This window comes from Bolinopsis microptera, chromosome 4 (genome assembly GCF_026151205.1).
Source record: "Bolinopsis microptera isolate Bmic1 chromosome 4, MBARI_Bmic_1.0, whole genome shotgun sequence".
Taxonomy (NCBI): domain Eukaryota; kingdom Metazoa; phylum Ctenophora; class Tentaculata; order Lobata; family Bolinopsidae; genus Bolinopsis; species Bolinopsis microptera.
Window position 1 is genome coordinate 3,159,460 of NC_087075.1, and position 15,509 is coordinate 3,174,968.

Consider the following 15,509-nt stretch of genomic DNA (forward strand, 5'->3'; position numbering starts at 1 on the left):
AAGAGGCAGGCCTAGGAAGAGCTTAAATGATGTATTCATTGAGGATGCTGAGCAGAGATTGGATCGTAATGGACTCACGATTGATTGTATGAGAAGATTAGCTGCAGACCGAAAGGGATGGAGAAATGTTACCCGCCGAAGTTGTATAATACAAAGTAATGACGCAGTCGACGCAGACTAATCCTTTTGGATGGAGATCTCGCCATGTAACATGTATGTATGTAAACTTCGTGGAAGGTTCACGAACACTGGAATTGGTGACATCACGTTTTATTATGATGACGTCACGTGACATTTTGATGACGTCACACCTCTTATAACCAAGGATACCATGCTGGGTCCAGTCTGCACAGATTCTCGGGGGTTGTTGTCAAACTTATAATGGAGGGTAACTTGCTTTCTGCTTTGTCAAAGTTCGCTGCCGTCTGTAGGCGTGACATTATCTGGTTCACTGCCGACTGGGGACGAGAGGGTCAATCTCAAACACAAGGAAAGTTTTATTTGATTTTAAAGTTATTTTTGCTGATCACAGTTATACAATTTAGTTTTATTTTGAATTCAAAGGATATTACACTCCAATCCATTTAATTTTACCTGAATATCTTCAATCATACTGATGACTCGCGGTTCTGTCATATCTTTGATACTAGCTTGTACTTCGTCTTTCAATATGGCGGCCAGTATCGCCTCCGTGCCTGAAAAGTACGAGCACTTACAAAACGTAACATTTCTATTCAAATACACAAATAATCTTAATGTTTGAAGGAAGAAATTGTCATAGCTCAAAAGTCAAAGGTTAACATTTCAATTTCACGAGAAAAAAGACTTATTACTACTACTATTATTATTATTCCGTTATTACTCCGTTACTATTATTATGATCAGGAGATTAGGACAATTATTCTGAAAACTGGTAGACAAGACTACTAACCTAGTTTAGGGTCGATAAGACACCTTGCAGCAGCTATCATGGAGAATACCATCGGACCCGAGAGAGATATTGGACCCATCAGTGTAATCATGTTCGGTGTCAGACGGAACGGAATATGCTGCTCGTGTACAAACTCTCCTGAGGTAATGAAGTCACGTGAGCTGAGGGAGTGCGACATTACTTGAAAGACATTTTATCTGTTCAGAATACCCCTTCTATTGTTGCAGTCTCCTTCACTTACCGGTTTCCTTGCTGATAGGGATATGATAATGTACAGTGGACAAGGTGCCAGTCTCCTTCACTTACCGGTTTCCTTGCTGATAGGGATATGATAATGTACAGTGGACAAGGTGCCAGTCTCACTCACTTACCAGTTTCCTTGCTGATGGGGATATGATAATGTACAGTGGACAAGGTGCCAGTCTCACTCACTTACCGGTTTCCTTGCTGATGGGGATATGATAATGTACAGTGGACCAGGTGCCAGTCTCACTCACTTACCAGTTTCCTTGCTGATGGGGATATGATAATGTACAGTGGACAAGGTGCCAGTCTCCTTCACTTACCGGTTTCCTTGCTGATAGGGATATGATAATGTACAGTGGACAAGGTGCCAGTCTCACTCACTTACCAGTTTCCTTGCTGATAGGGATATGATAATGTACAGTGGACAAGGTGCCAGTCTCCTGTGTTATGTAGATGTGTTCAGGTTTGAGACTGCTGAGGAATAGAGCGAACTGGACCAAACAGTCGAGGGCTGTTTGTCGGGTTATCTGGTGCCGGAAACTCCAGAACATTACCGGGTCTGGGTACGTCTTCTTAGCCCAGTCTGAGAGAGGTCAACTAATTAGTTAATTAGGTAAACTAATTGGTTAATTAGGTATACTAATTAGTAAATTAGATCATCTAATTAGTTAATTAGGTCTACTAATTAGTTAATTAGGTCTATTAATTAGGTTTACTAATTAGTTAATTAGGGCAACTAATTGGTTAATTTATTAATAGGTTAATTGTGTAATGAGCGAATAAGTTTGATGATTCTATTTAGGTCCAATCTCCAGTGAGAGGATAAGATTTGGTGAGAGGATAAGTGCCATGATATCATGTGAGAGTGTGTGACGTCACGTGAGTTTGTGTGACGTCACGTGAGAGTGTGTGACGTCACGTGAGTTTGTGTGACGTCACGTGAGAGTTTGTGACGTCACGTGAGTTTGTGTGACGTCACGTGAGTTTGTGTGACGTCACGTGAGAGTGTGTGACGTCACGTGAGAGTTTGTGACGTCACGTGAGATTAACTTACCTAGGAGTACAGTGGGAGGAAGAATGTTTGTCTGTATAAAGTGGTATATTTTGTTCAGAGCAATACGGTTTAGCACTGATCCCTCGTTCTGCATTCGACCTGAAATAATTAACCAACTAGTTAATTAGCTAATTGGGTTACTAGACAATGAGTTTGTTTATTCTGCATCTAATCTTGCGGAGGACAGCACGTTACGCAGATTTACAAAGTTACCTAACAGTTTACAATACGAGCAATCAATAATATCTTTCCAATTAACCAGTTATCTCTCAATCGACCAATTAGACCCTAAATTACCGAGCTGTTCGTAATAGTAAGCAATAGGGGCGTCTACCTCCATTTCTGGGGACCTGTTCTTGCAATACCACCTGCATTATATTATTGGTGTTTTAAATAAATAATAAACATTAAACAGTCATAAAATATACACTGATTGATCATTTAAATTTTAAATAAGTTTAATTTATAATTCAGAGCATATATTACTGAGGGGGGGGGGGGGGGGGGGGGGGGGGCAACCATATTAAAGTATATTAAAATGTAGGATTTTTCCCGATTTTGACCCGGGGATATATTTTAATATACCTACAATATACTTTAATATATCCCTATCTCCTTGGAGGCCTACATCAAAAATTGTTGCCCAAAATAAGCTTGAAATGCAATTCTTAATCGATTCCAAAAAGTTCTCGAAAAAATATTGAAAACTGATGGAGTTATTTCAATTTTAATGAAGTCATTTTGGCTAGTATTCCGAACCGAGATATTATGTGCAATTTTCCCAATTTTGTTCATGGAGGTCTTTTTACTTAGTATCCACTATATTCAACAAACACTGAGTTATATCTTTCACATTGAGTTAGTCTCATTAAAAAATATTGAAATTTTATCGAATTTGGGCAAAAGCGAATTTGGGCAAAAGCGTATGCCCAAATATGGGCATATTTTTTAAAGCTCATAGCTCAGCCAATTTTTGACCAATCTGGATGTAAATTCATGTACTAGTCCTAAAACAGGCTTATCTTGCGAATCTGAGTGAAAAATATAGTTCATCATGTAAATCTTAACGAAGAATATAAATCTTCTAATTGTAGGTATATTAAAGTATATTAAAATGTAGGATTTTTTCCGATTTTGACCCGGGGATATACTTTAATATACTTTAATATGGTTGGCCCCCCCCCCCCCCCATTACTTTTTTACTTGTAGTGATATATATTAACCTGTATATTTCCAGAACCGATATGTTGCTGGTGTTGTCCTCTATAAGCCTGGACCCGGGCGCTGAAGCTACCACTTTAGGCACACTCCTGAGATTAATCAGTTAATTAATTAATTAATCAATTAATTAGAATTTCGATCAATTTATACTCCCTGCAAAGTCCAACGAAATTGAAATTAGATTTAGAAGGTTTGAAGACACAGTTTGGAGAAATTATACCAATTCTCTAGAAACTCTAAGATTTACAATTTAACCAATATGAACTCGTTATTTAGCAAATGTGGAGAAACCCATAGTTTTATACTCACCATTGTAAATTCCTGCGACAGGACTCTTTTCTCTGGAGTAGGGACTTGTTGAACATTCTTAACAGTTGTAAGAACCTGAAATATAAAGACACGTTGTAAGAAACTGAAATATAAAGAGAAATAATTGGTTGTGTTCAGCTTGGAACTGAGATTTATAAGTAAACTTGTAACAAGACAATACAATATTCATATAAAAGCTGCACAACCATTAAGTCTAAGTTATAAGTGATAACTGATAAAGAGTAAAGTAATTTTACAAATTTCTAACCTCTCTTCAGATCTGGCCAGTTTGACGTGAGATGAGGTGTTAACCATCAGATAAGGGTACACTTTACCGTTACTTCCCCTGTTAACACAATATATGGGTTAATAAAGAGTTTGAAATGGTTTAACACAACATCTAACGTTAAGCCACAAAATGTGCACTCGACCGGATATATAATTTAATGTGGGGAGAATTAAGATCTCACACAAACTACGAATAAACTAATTTTTAAATAAGTTCACACAATTTATTAAGAAAAATTCCATTAGTTAAAATGTATATTTATATACCGAATAAAGAGGCGCCTAGCAGTGAGGCTGTGTTTTCTGATCGTCTCAATCTTAGGTAGGAATCTAGCTATTTTCACATAGTGAGCTTTCGGGTTCAGGAACTCTCCGATAAGGTAGACCTCTGAGGAGTGTTTAAAATAGTTAAGATAAGGTAGACCTCTGAGGAGTGTTTAAAATAGTTAAGATAAGGTAGACCTCTGAGGAGTGTTTAAAATAGTTAAGATAAGGTAGACCTCTGAGGAGTGTTTAAAATAGTTAAGATAAGGTAGACCTCTGAGGAGTGTTTAACATAGTTAAGATAAGGTAGACCTCTGAGGAGTGTTTAACATGGTTATTGGTTAAGATAAGGTAGACCTCTGAGGAGTGTTTAACATGGTTAAGATAAGGTAGACCTCTGAGGGGTGTTTAACATGGTTAAGATAAGGTAGACCTCTGAGGAGTGTTTAACATGGTTAAGATAAGGTAGACCTCTGAGGAGTGTTTAACATGGTTATTGGTTAAGATAAGGTAGACCTCTGAGGAGTGTTTAACATGGTTAAGATAAGGTAGACCTCTGAGGGGTGTTTAACATGGTTAAGATAAGGTAGACCTCTGAGGGGTGTTTAACATGGTTAAGATAAGGTAGACCTCTGAGGAGTGTTTAACATAGTTAAGATAAGGTAGCCCTCTGAGGAGTGTTTAACATGGTTAAGATAAGGTAGACCTCTGAGGGGTGTTTAACATGGTTAAGATAAGGTAGACCTCTGAGGAGTGTTTAACATAGTTAAGATAAGGTAGCCCTCTGAGGAGTGTTTAACATAGTTAAGATAAGGTAGACCTCTGAGGAGTGTTTAACATGGTTAAGATAAGGTAGACCTCTGAGGAGTGTTTAACATAGTTAAGATAAGGTAGACCTCTGAGGAGTGTTTAACATGGTTAAGATAAGGTAAACCTTATCGTGAGAAGAGATATCTATATTAGAGATATCTATATTCTATGGCGAAATTAAATTTAATTAAAATTAAACGAAAGTGAAACTAAAGTGAAACTAAAGTGAAACTAAAGTGAAACCAAAGTGAAACTAAAGTGAAACTAACCAGCGCTGGAACTACAGAATTTAGACAAGTAGGAGCAGCGTTCCTCCATATAGTTCTTACTATTGTTGCTCTGCGTCTTATCCAACATCTTAACCCAGCATTTCAGTGTCTTTAATACCTGCAGTATAATTCAGTAAGATGGTTATTGTTCATATCCTTAGTAAGAGTAGGAGAAATAAAATATTCTTCCACAAAAGGGAAAAAGTCGTGCCTCAAATATACATCCATCTACTGAATACTGGACTCCGACAGAAGGGTGAACGAATGAACTTAGGACAGTGATTTCAATTTGGTGGTTAAGTAAAACCACTCAGTCATTCTATTCTCACTAATCAAATAGTAACCCTAAAGTTTAAATATTTACACCAATTCTTCTCCTCACTAAACATACATAAATAAATAACAAGAGGATGGGGGAGGCACTTTTTACCTTATGTAGCTTCTTGCCCTGGTTGTTACTGAAATCAAAATCAGCTTCAAATCTTTGTTTAATGGTAGTCTGCTTGCTAGCGTCCCTAGATTTTGCTGGAACTGGAGAATATTGTGTTTAAATTCTAGAATTAAGGAGAGATTTTCAAGGAGATATTTAAGGAGATATTCAAGGAGATGTTCAAGGAGATATTTAAGGAGATATTTAAAGAGATATTTAAGGAGAGATATTTAAGATAGTGATGATCTAAGTAGCAATCTCCCGTGAATCACATACTCAGTAGTGACATTACAGCCGAAGCTTTAAACAGAACGATTAAAATAATCTCCCGGGCTGAGATGAGGAATTGGACAACTATAATACCCAAGCTCGGAATTAAATGGTACATCCCCAAAAGGTGGTCGTTTATAACTGATGTAATGTGACGAACCAGTGTTGAGGTACTGCATAATCCCCGGTTATGTATTTGTAAATCTGCTGAGATATCTTCACGTTCAACACGTCTTGTCTGTGGTCAATCTCAAATGCTTCGGTCTCGCACATTTGTATAACTGTGTATAACTTCTGTAGAACCTCGTCGTACCTGAGGTGATGACGTCACGTGAGGGAGTGTGACGTCACGTGAGGGAGTGTGACGTGAAAGCAATGATAGTATCTAAAACAGTCAGGACTAGTTCCCCATCCTAACTTCTCCGTTGCCATGGTTACTCACCAAGCATCCTTCATGTAGTGTAGAGTTTCTATGATACTCTCCAGTGCGTTCAGCATAGTGGGGTGTATCTCTCTTAGCACGTGCAGTAGTTTGTTACACCTGATTGTTACTTGTTTAGCACGTGCAGTAGTTTGTTACACCTGGTTGTTACTTGTTACAAGTAGTTCTTATTTACAAATAATGAGATTGACAAAAAGTAAGAAAAAACGTTAGGCGGAACTATGCAAACGCAAAACCAAACGTTTTCCTTCGTAAAGTAAAAGAGCTTCAAGTTTAATTCGTTCTTATCTACATTTTCACTAGTATAATCCTGAAAGCAAATCTTGTGATACACCCCAAGGGGGAGGGGGGGGGGCCAATGACTACCAATGGAGACTTTTGGGGACTAATGGGGACTAAAAATCATGGGGACTAGAGGTCAACTCGTTGCCGTAATTCACCATTTTTCCCCATAAGTCCCCAGAATTTTTGACAGTTATTTATGGTTTTCAAGTTAGTTTATACGATCGAGATGTTTTGTCCAAGATAAGAGTAGGATAAATCTAAATGGGGACTAATGGAGACTTTTGGGGACTAATGGGGACTAAAAATCATCTAAATGGGGACTAATGGAGACTTTTGGGGACTAAAAATCATGGGGACTCGGGGTAAAATCGTTGACGTAATTCCCCAAGTCCCCAAAAGTAGTCATTGGCCCCCCCCCCCCCACCCCAAGACTAGGGAAGACTAGTTACAAAATTCTAACCAAGACATCCTAGGTTTGAGTCTAGCAAACTCTGGGGGCTGATCAGGAATGTCCTTCTTCATAGGGTCCCCGTCAGGTAGGTTCCTGTTATACTCCACTACACTCTTGTGTCTAGCCATAACCTCCTGGTATTCTCCTCGCACTGAAAATACGGAGTCACGTGAGCTGGAGTTTGTGACGTCACGTGAGCTGGAGTTTGTGACGTCACGTGAGCTGGAGTTTGTGACTTCACGTGAGCTGGAGTTTGTGACTTCACGTGAGCTGGAGTTTGTGACGACACGTGAGCTGGAGTTTGTGAGGTCACGTGAGCTAGAGTTTGTGAGGTCACGTGAGCTGGAGTTTGTGACGTCACGTGAGCTGGAGTTTGTGACGTCACGTGAGCTGGAGTTTGTGACGTCACGTGAGCTGGAGTTTGTGACGTCACGTGAGCTGGAGTTTGTGACGTCACGTGGACTGGATTATGACGTCACGTGAGCTGGAGTTTGTGAAGTCACGTCACAGCATTTTAGTGCATATGCTACTTCATAAGTTGAATATAAACATGGCTATTGCGAGTCGTTTGCACTTGTCCAGAAGTCTCTAGCCATAACTCATGCATAGGTGCATACATATTTTGCGACAAAACTATTTGAAGGACAATTTCAATTACTTAAAAACAAGGCACTATCAAGATGATGGAATTAAAAACAAAAATTTAACGAGTTATAATTAGTAACCTGTAAGGTAGACGTTTCTTATAGGAAAGTAAAGAGCCTGAGGGTGGACTCTGCCAATTGTTTGTAGAATAGCATGGAATACCCGGGCTTCCTTTGAGCCCAGTCCAGCAAGCAGCTGTGGAACCCACTCCAACCACTTCTCTGGGGTTATCACGTGGGTTAGAAATAACGTCACGTGGGTTATCACGTGGGTTATCACGTGGGTTTTAAATAACGTCACGTGGTAAACTTTAAATCATGTGTGCTAGAGATTTCGCTTTCTAAAAACAAAAGACGTCAAATGAAAACGTCAAAATTGAAAATGTACAGCTACGAAAACAAACCAAGTTATACAATGATAAACATTAACTCAGAACGAACCGATATGAACGCTGGTATGGAACTGTTCCAAACACTTGGACAGCACCTCCTCAACAGAGTCAAATGTCAGCAGCCACAAGATACGAGATATGTATCTCCGAACTTTGGAGTCGTCTTTCTGTTTACTGCAAGCCTGACAAGTAATGTCGGAGTTCAGAGCTGGTACCTTTTATTACGGTCCAATGTTTTCTACTATATTCTTTTAAAAACCAAAAGTTTCATCCGAATAACATATTCACCAAAATTAACATACAATGTTCTAATTTATAATTAACATAAAGTTCCAACCAGAAGCATATCCACAACTACAGATAAGAACACCCCATATAATAACTAACTAACCTGTAAATAACAAGCAATAGCACTCTCCGCGTGGTACAAGTTAGCTTTGTAAATATTGATCCGGTCCATGGGACTAATCTTCTCCTGGCTCGCCTTCTCCACCTCGTTCTGGAACAGCTCGTCACTGTACTGGGCCCACAGTGCCCACGCTCCCGGTACTTGGTCATTAGTCTGCAATTAAAGGTCATTAGTCTGCAATTAAAGGTCATTAGTCTGCAATTAAAGGTCATTAGTCTGCAATTAAAGGTCATTAGTCTGCAATTAAAGGCTGTGTCTAAAAAAGTGTAATTTAGTGACTTTTTTGTCTCACAAAGGGTATGTTTTATCCTTGTTTTGCCTTTGGAAATGTTCTATGTGGAAACTGACGGGAAAATAATAGGGAAAAAAAAGATTTTGAGAAGGTTAGTGTAAAAAAGTGTAACTTAGTGTACCTTTTTTTACTACACTTTTTATGTGTATAAAAAAGTCAAAAGTGTAGTGAACACTGTACAGTTTACAGTTGGGGACACCGGACAATCAGTTCGACCTACCTGTATAGCTAGCCAGATGTCTTATCTCAGACTGTCCGCTATACCCACGTGACTAAACCACGTGACTAAACCACGTGACTAAAACACGTGACTAAAACACGTGACTAAACCACGTGACCTACCTGTATAGCCTGTGAGAAGGTCTTCATAGAATCTTCACTTCTCCCCAACATAGCGAATATGTGGGCTTTATGAGAGAGAATATCTGCCTTGTGCTCCGGCTTGTTCATTATCCTCATGTTCACCCCTAGCGTTATTAATTAATTTAATAACTAGCGTTAGTAATTACTTTAAATTTAATAAGACTCTTGTTTAGTGCAAATGATTTTAAATACCTAATGTTACATATCAATATATTTTAGTAATCACTATAATCTGCTAAAAATGTTCATTCTTCAACAACGTTATCGCTCGGTTCAAACACAAATTACAAGAAGAAGAAAGCGAAAGTGAAAGAGAAACAAACCCTCAATAACGTCAAGAGCAGCCAACAGGTCCTGCTGAGAAGCGGGAGGCAGCAAGTGGACCTTGATCTGCTCCTTTAGCTTCTTGTGACAATCAGTCAGAGGTACACTGGGAATGGTGTGCACTCTGGCCAGCCACTCTTGTGCACTAGCTGATAACCCGTGCTTTCTAGCTAGACTCGCGTACGTGACCTGCAACAGGTGAGTTGGTGAAAGTGAAACTAATATTTAAACATTTGGTGAATCAAGTTGAACAAGTGAAAGTGAAACTAATTTAGAAACAGCTGATGATGATGAGACATTTATGACAATTCGAACTAAATAAAGATTTACTTGATATAATGATTTATAAAATGAGAAACATTGCTCGTTACAAACAGAGCATTGCTCGTTACAAGCAGAACATTGCTCGTTACGAACAGTACTAAGTACGTTACCAAGGTTACTCACCATGGTAGTCGCAGAGCTCTGCTGACCAATGAGAAGGAGGTTGGGAGCGTTAGGATCTGCGTTAAGATCGATACCGGGCTGGGCATCCAGAGCAGTGTACACCTGCAACGTGACGATATAGATTATGTGTGACGTCATATATTATGTGTGACGTCATATATGATATGTGACGTCATATATGATGTGTGACGTCATAGATTATGTGATGCCACAAATCGCGACAGAAAAGTCAGGTTGTTTTTAAACAATCTGACATTATACCTTCAAGAACTACTTGACTTCAGTCTGAAAAATAACATTTATCCGACTTGTTAACGCCACAGACGATCATGATTTCCCAACCATGTCGATAGTCAGCAACATTAAGGACTACGGGTGGAAGATGAATAATTAAAATTCCAACAGCATCTTGTTCCCTTCATTGTGCTGATTCCGGGAAGCATTCTCTTTACGCTCTGATCATACTTTAGAATGAGATATCGTTTAGAGGAGCTGCGCAATTATGGCATCATCTGGTATCATCTTCTGAAACCCAGCACTGAGTAACATCACCACAATCATTTGTCATCTCACCTGACCTTTAAAATCCAAACGATATGTGACTAATAAGTAATAGCACTATAACACTCACACAGAAAATTAGATAACACACATTATGTTCCTTCTACAGTATATTCTCTACTTTGTGAAATCACCGTTTTCTTGCGTTCCTGAGTTTACTAATACTAAATACTTCTCTCATGCTGTTTATAGTCCAGTTACTAGACTATTGGCATTTCCTGTTCATTAAAAATTCGGAATCATCATCTCCTATAGTTTTCAAGTCATTCCTATTGTTTCGATTTTGGTATAAGATTAGAATTCCAAAGGGGGGCTTAACGTGCCAGCTCCACACTCTGATAAAATTAGAGTACGTTACATTCTATGAGATCATCGCACATAACTTTGAGTTTGTTTATCTTCGCACAAATCTTGTTTCTCTTCGCATTGATCTAACAATTCGTGCTGTTACCTGTTGATACTTAATTCTAGGCTCTTGTATCGCTTCAAGACGTAGTACTGTTCCGGGTAAAAGTTTCTGAACGATTTTTTCCAACTTTAATATCTGTGAAATTGAACTGCAATTAAATAATACGGTATCTCCAACAAGCCTTCTCTATTACATATCGCACGAATGTTTTATATAGTGGGTACGTTGGTATTACCAAGGTATACTGTATAATATGCTTAAATAAACATGATAAAGCCAACTTAAACATGATATTACATTTTCTTTTAGATCATCATTAAAATGAACGAAGAAACAATAATCATAAAGCTGAAGGACGGAGACCCGCTGAATGTCTGCAAACAGATATTAACGAAAGCGGAAAGACAGCCGAATGTTCCGCTACATGATACAGGAACTGAATTATGATGAGCTAGACCTGGAAGACTTCAGCTCTGTGAGTGTAACATTATTTGTTAAATTATTGGACGATAAGAGTGTGGGAGATTTGGAGACAGCTCAGTTTAAGGAGCAACAGAAGTTAGGTCACGTGTTCGAGGTGGTGTGGCTGGTGAAGGAACTTAAGGAATGGCTGGAATGCAGGATGGAGAAAGCTGTGACGGATGAGGAGAAGTTGTTTGCTTTTGAAGAGTCCCTCTATATAAGGAACAAGTGGGAGGAGCATGAATTAATGAACGGTTTTATGAGCAGGTTTTCTGGAAGGTACAACTATTCATTCGTGTTGCAGTACATGACAGAGTGGGGTAAATTAGATTTAGACGTTGTTCAGATTGATCTCATGTTGATTCTTGGAGGATGTAATACTGAACTTTTCCTTCGAATAATGTTAATGAACTTGGAAAACAATAAAATCCTGGATAAAAACAGTAAGTATCTTCTAAGCCGAATGGATCTCACACTTTGCTGGGAGCAAAACAAAGATCTGTTTTTAGAGATGTGTGAGAAGATACAAGATTTGTTGAATATTTCAGCAGAGGATATGAAATATGCGTTTAAACTGACTACAGAGGTAATGCAATCAGCTAGTTCCCGTAGCACACACACAAAGGAAAGGACTACAGAGGTGTGGAACCTTGGTAAAGACAGTAAGGTGTCGAGCAGTTGTAAAACAATCAACAGTTTTACAGATGCGATTGCAGGGAACAGCATCACCTCCATGTTTAAAGTTGTTGAAATGCTGCTTGTAGTTTTCTACGAAAATCCTCCAACCACGGAAGAAACAGAAGCATTTATTAAAATCTTGGAATCATCCTGCAGAGACAAACACCTCCAAAAGGTCTCGAAGCAGCACCTGGATATGATGATCAATACCTTAAACTACTCTCCTTTATCGCAGAGAGTTGAGCTTATCTCAGTGTTGAATGAAATAACCAATAACAACCAGCTTTCTAGTTATCATGAGAATGTTACCCTAAATCAGGATAAGTTGATAGCCGTTTCACCAGGTATTGGACAAAGAGTACTCAGTTCATTGAAACATTTCTTCAACAGAGATGAAAGTTTATCATCAGGCACTGCTTACAATTATCACTTTTCTTTTAAACACCCGGCAATTACATCACAGTGTACAGAGCCTGGTAATTGCGGATTCATCTTGAAGAATTGTAAATACAGAACACAAGGCACCGGCAATGTGAACTTTAACTGGGTATATAAACTGTGCTCAGACAACAGCGACTATAATGGAACAGGACTACATTTGCATGATGTGATCTCTGCTAGTGACATGTACCTTTCTGATACTGTGTCAGGTAACACAGCATCTGATATCAGGGTTCCGGTAACAGCAGGGGCAGGTAATTTAAGTGTATTTTGGTGGGGGAAGTGGTTACCAGATATGACTTACTGGCAGTATAATGAGCATATCTCTGAACTATCTTATAACGTATCTGATTACGTTGTCGCTAAACATGACTAATCATACACTCCGCAAGACTGTCACATGATTTATTTTAAGTGTTTTATTTTATATTTTGGTTTTTGTTTTAAATCATGACGTCATTACAAATAATGTTAACATTTTTAATACGTATTCTACTGTAATACTGCCTTATAAGTTCTGTGTATTAAATCAGTTGATTTAACAGCTAACTTCATAACAAAGCGACTTAGTAACCGAGGCATTAGATAACCACTCATCTTACTAATTAAAGAGATACAATCATGATATTCCCTTGAGCCCTTGGTAATATAGATTGACTAAAATCAAACAAGAAAGCATTCAATGATGACCAGGTCCAATAACTTCCTCGGCCTCTATGATATCATATTGTCAACAGTATGATATTTAATTCTGGTGTTTGATTGGTCAATAGTCGAAGCTGAATGGTCTGTCACATGTCAAAAAAATATGTTTCCAAGAGAAAATATCAAAAAATATCAAATATAGGTCATGTGACGTAACACCAGGTCATGCGACGTCACACCACGTGATATGACGTCACGCCACGTGATATGATATAAAATGTTGTAACTTACCTCAATGATTTTCTGATGATAGTGCTGTCTCCAAGAGAAGATATCGTTCCAGTGCCCGATATCATCAGATATGACAGGCGGTCTATTTCTCCACGCTTTCAATGTCGCCTTGATGTCTATCTTGCCTGCGTAACAGATACGTTACAGATACGTAACAGATACGTAACAGATACGTTACAGATACGTTACAGATACGTTACTCTACGTAACACAACTCTACGTGGATAATTAATTGTTATTACAATATATTTCAAGTACTCTGGTACCATGGTGATGGGAACTAAAGAAAGCACGTACTATTAGGAATACTAGCGCGGTTAGGAAGCAAGTTCTTCTGGATAGACTGAGACTCGTGCAGCTCGGTAGCTTGCTGCGCGAATTGTAACAATGGCACGTGCACGTTTCCCACTATCCGTGGCAGTTTTCTCCATTGTCTGAGCGCGTTTATGGTAGCTTGTTTCCAGTGTGACTCTACCGGGCCCTGAGGGTTATGGGGCTGGTGAGTGGGAGTGTTTTGTTAGGCGTTAGCTGATCATAAAAACTGAGATATTTATCCATGTGTTCGAGAAATATGGACAGAAATATGTTTTAGCGTTTAAAAATAATATGAATTTTCTTTTGTGTTCGACAAATAAGCATTGAAATATATATCTTGTGTTTGACAAATAATACAAAATATTTCCTTGTGTTTGGCAAACCTCAGGACCAGGATCATCGTCCTGTTGAAGGGCGAGATAACCCTTGTAAAGTGAGACAAGGTGGGACGCTCCGTCCGGCATTATCCTGTCCGCCTGTGTAATACAGAGCAGTCAAAGTGAGGAAGTAAACATGATTACAAATTACAGACAATCAGATGAACGGATTATCAAAGAAAAGGTAGTCTTTTGAGTCATTTAATCGCTAAAATAATGTTTTTAAATACGTTATAACTGTACCTGTGAGAGAACGTCCTTCATGGTGTTCCAGTCCCCAATCCGCCAGGAACTCTCGAGCAGCAAGGAGGGATGTTGGGAACCCTTAACTTTAGCTATCTCGTTCAGTATGTTCCACTGTGAGCACTGTCTTGTGCACTCCATCCACTGGTAGGTTTTATTAACGGTCATGTGATCGTGTTTATAGAAGCAGGCTTAAGATTAAATATAATTGAATTATCTAATTAATTTAGGTTGCAACATTTGACGCATGATGCTTCTTAGTCGCCTTTTCTGTTGACTAACGGCCGTCTCACTCGACGAGCTGATAAAAAACCTGGTCCTTCCACAGTTTGAACTCGGGCTGTTGGTTGGTGGTAGCACAAGCGTTCTTCAGTTGAGCAGCTGCCGTCTTGGTAGCACTCTCGTAGGTAGCTTGAGCTAGCTCGTAGAAACCCAGGTTTTGGTATCCTAGCGCTTTTATTGTTTCCGGGTGCTTACATCTTCTGAACCACAAACCTGTCGCGTTTTGGATTGTTAGAAAACAGTTTGTTTCAAGAGGAAAACAGATGGTTAGACAATGAAGGACAATGAATTATGGAAATCAAATATAATGTTTCGCAATATTTGAATTTCAGATCAATATATGCTCTGCCAAAAATGGCTTAATCCTATTATATTGATAACAAAAACAAAGAAAGAAAGAAACAGACAAAGAAAGAAACAAAGAAAGAAACAAAAAACAAAGAAAAAAAAAAGAAAGGAACAAAGAAAGAAACAAAAAACAAAGAAAGAAAAACAGGTACCTGTCCACATGTCATGCTCATTAAGTTGAGAGTACAGTACCGTCAGGCAGTCGATAGCATCGTAAGCTACCCTATCCTGGGCCTCTGTTTTAGGGTACTCTCCCATCACCTGAGATAACAGATTTACAGAAAGAAGGTACTGATACAGCTGGATATTAAATAGT

At 38.7% G+C, this 15,509-nt stretch overlaps 1 protein-coding gene across 1 annotated transcript in view; it reads right to left on the bottom strand.

Moving 5' to 3' along the window:
• Window positions 1-243: 243 nt before the first annotated feature.
• Window positions 244-15,509, bottom strand: part of LOC134814360 (transformation/transcription domain-associated protein-like) — a 46,718-nt gene continuing 31,452 nt past the window's right edge. Inside the window, 29 exon segments of the mRNA XM_063822457.1 lie at window positions 244-458; window positions 595-695; window positions 932-1,069; window positions 1,303-1,362; window positions 1,563-1,760; window positions 2,232-2,330; window positions 2,529-2,599; window positions 3,455-3,541; window positions 3,762-3,836; window positions 4,030-4,107; window positions 4,317-4,437; window positions 5,393-5,510; window positions 5,823-5,923; window positions 6,115-6,122; window positions 6,253-6,405; window positions 6,535-6,633; window positions 7,280-7,421; window positions 7,996-8,136; window positions 8,356-8,488; window positions 8,698-8,868; window positions 9,350-9,474; window positions 9,694-9,883; window positions 10,142-10,243; window positions 13,629-13,753; window positions 13,926-14,109; window positions 14,327-14,419; window positions 14,564-14,707; window positions 14,877-15,058; window positions 15,346-15,454. Coding sequence (XP_063678527.1) covers window positions 315-458; window positions 595-695; window positions 932-1,069; window positions 1,303-1,362; window positions 1,563-1,760; window positions 2,232-2,330; window positions 2,529-2,599; window positions 3,455-3,541; window positions 3,762-3,836; window positions 4,030-4,107; window positions 4,317-4,437; window positions 5,393-5,510; window positions 5,823-5,923; window positions 6,115-6,122; window positions 6,253-6,405; window positions 6,535-6,633; window positions 7,280-7,421; window positions 7,996-8,136; window positions 8,356-8,488; window positions 8,698-8,868; window positions 9,350-9,474; window positions 9,694-9,883; window positions 10,142-10,243; window positions 13,629-13,753; window positions 13,926-14,109; window positions 14,327-14,419; window positions 14,564-14,707; window positions 14,877-15,058; window positions 15,346-15,454 — 3,492 coding nt within the window. The 3' untranslated portion in view covers window positions 244-314.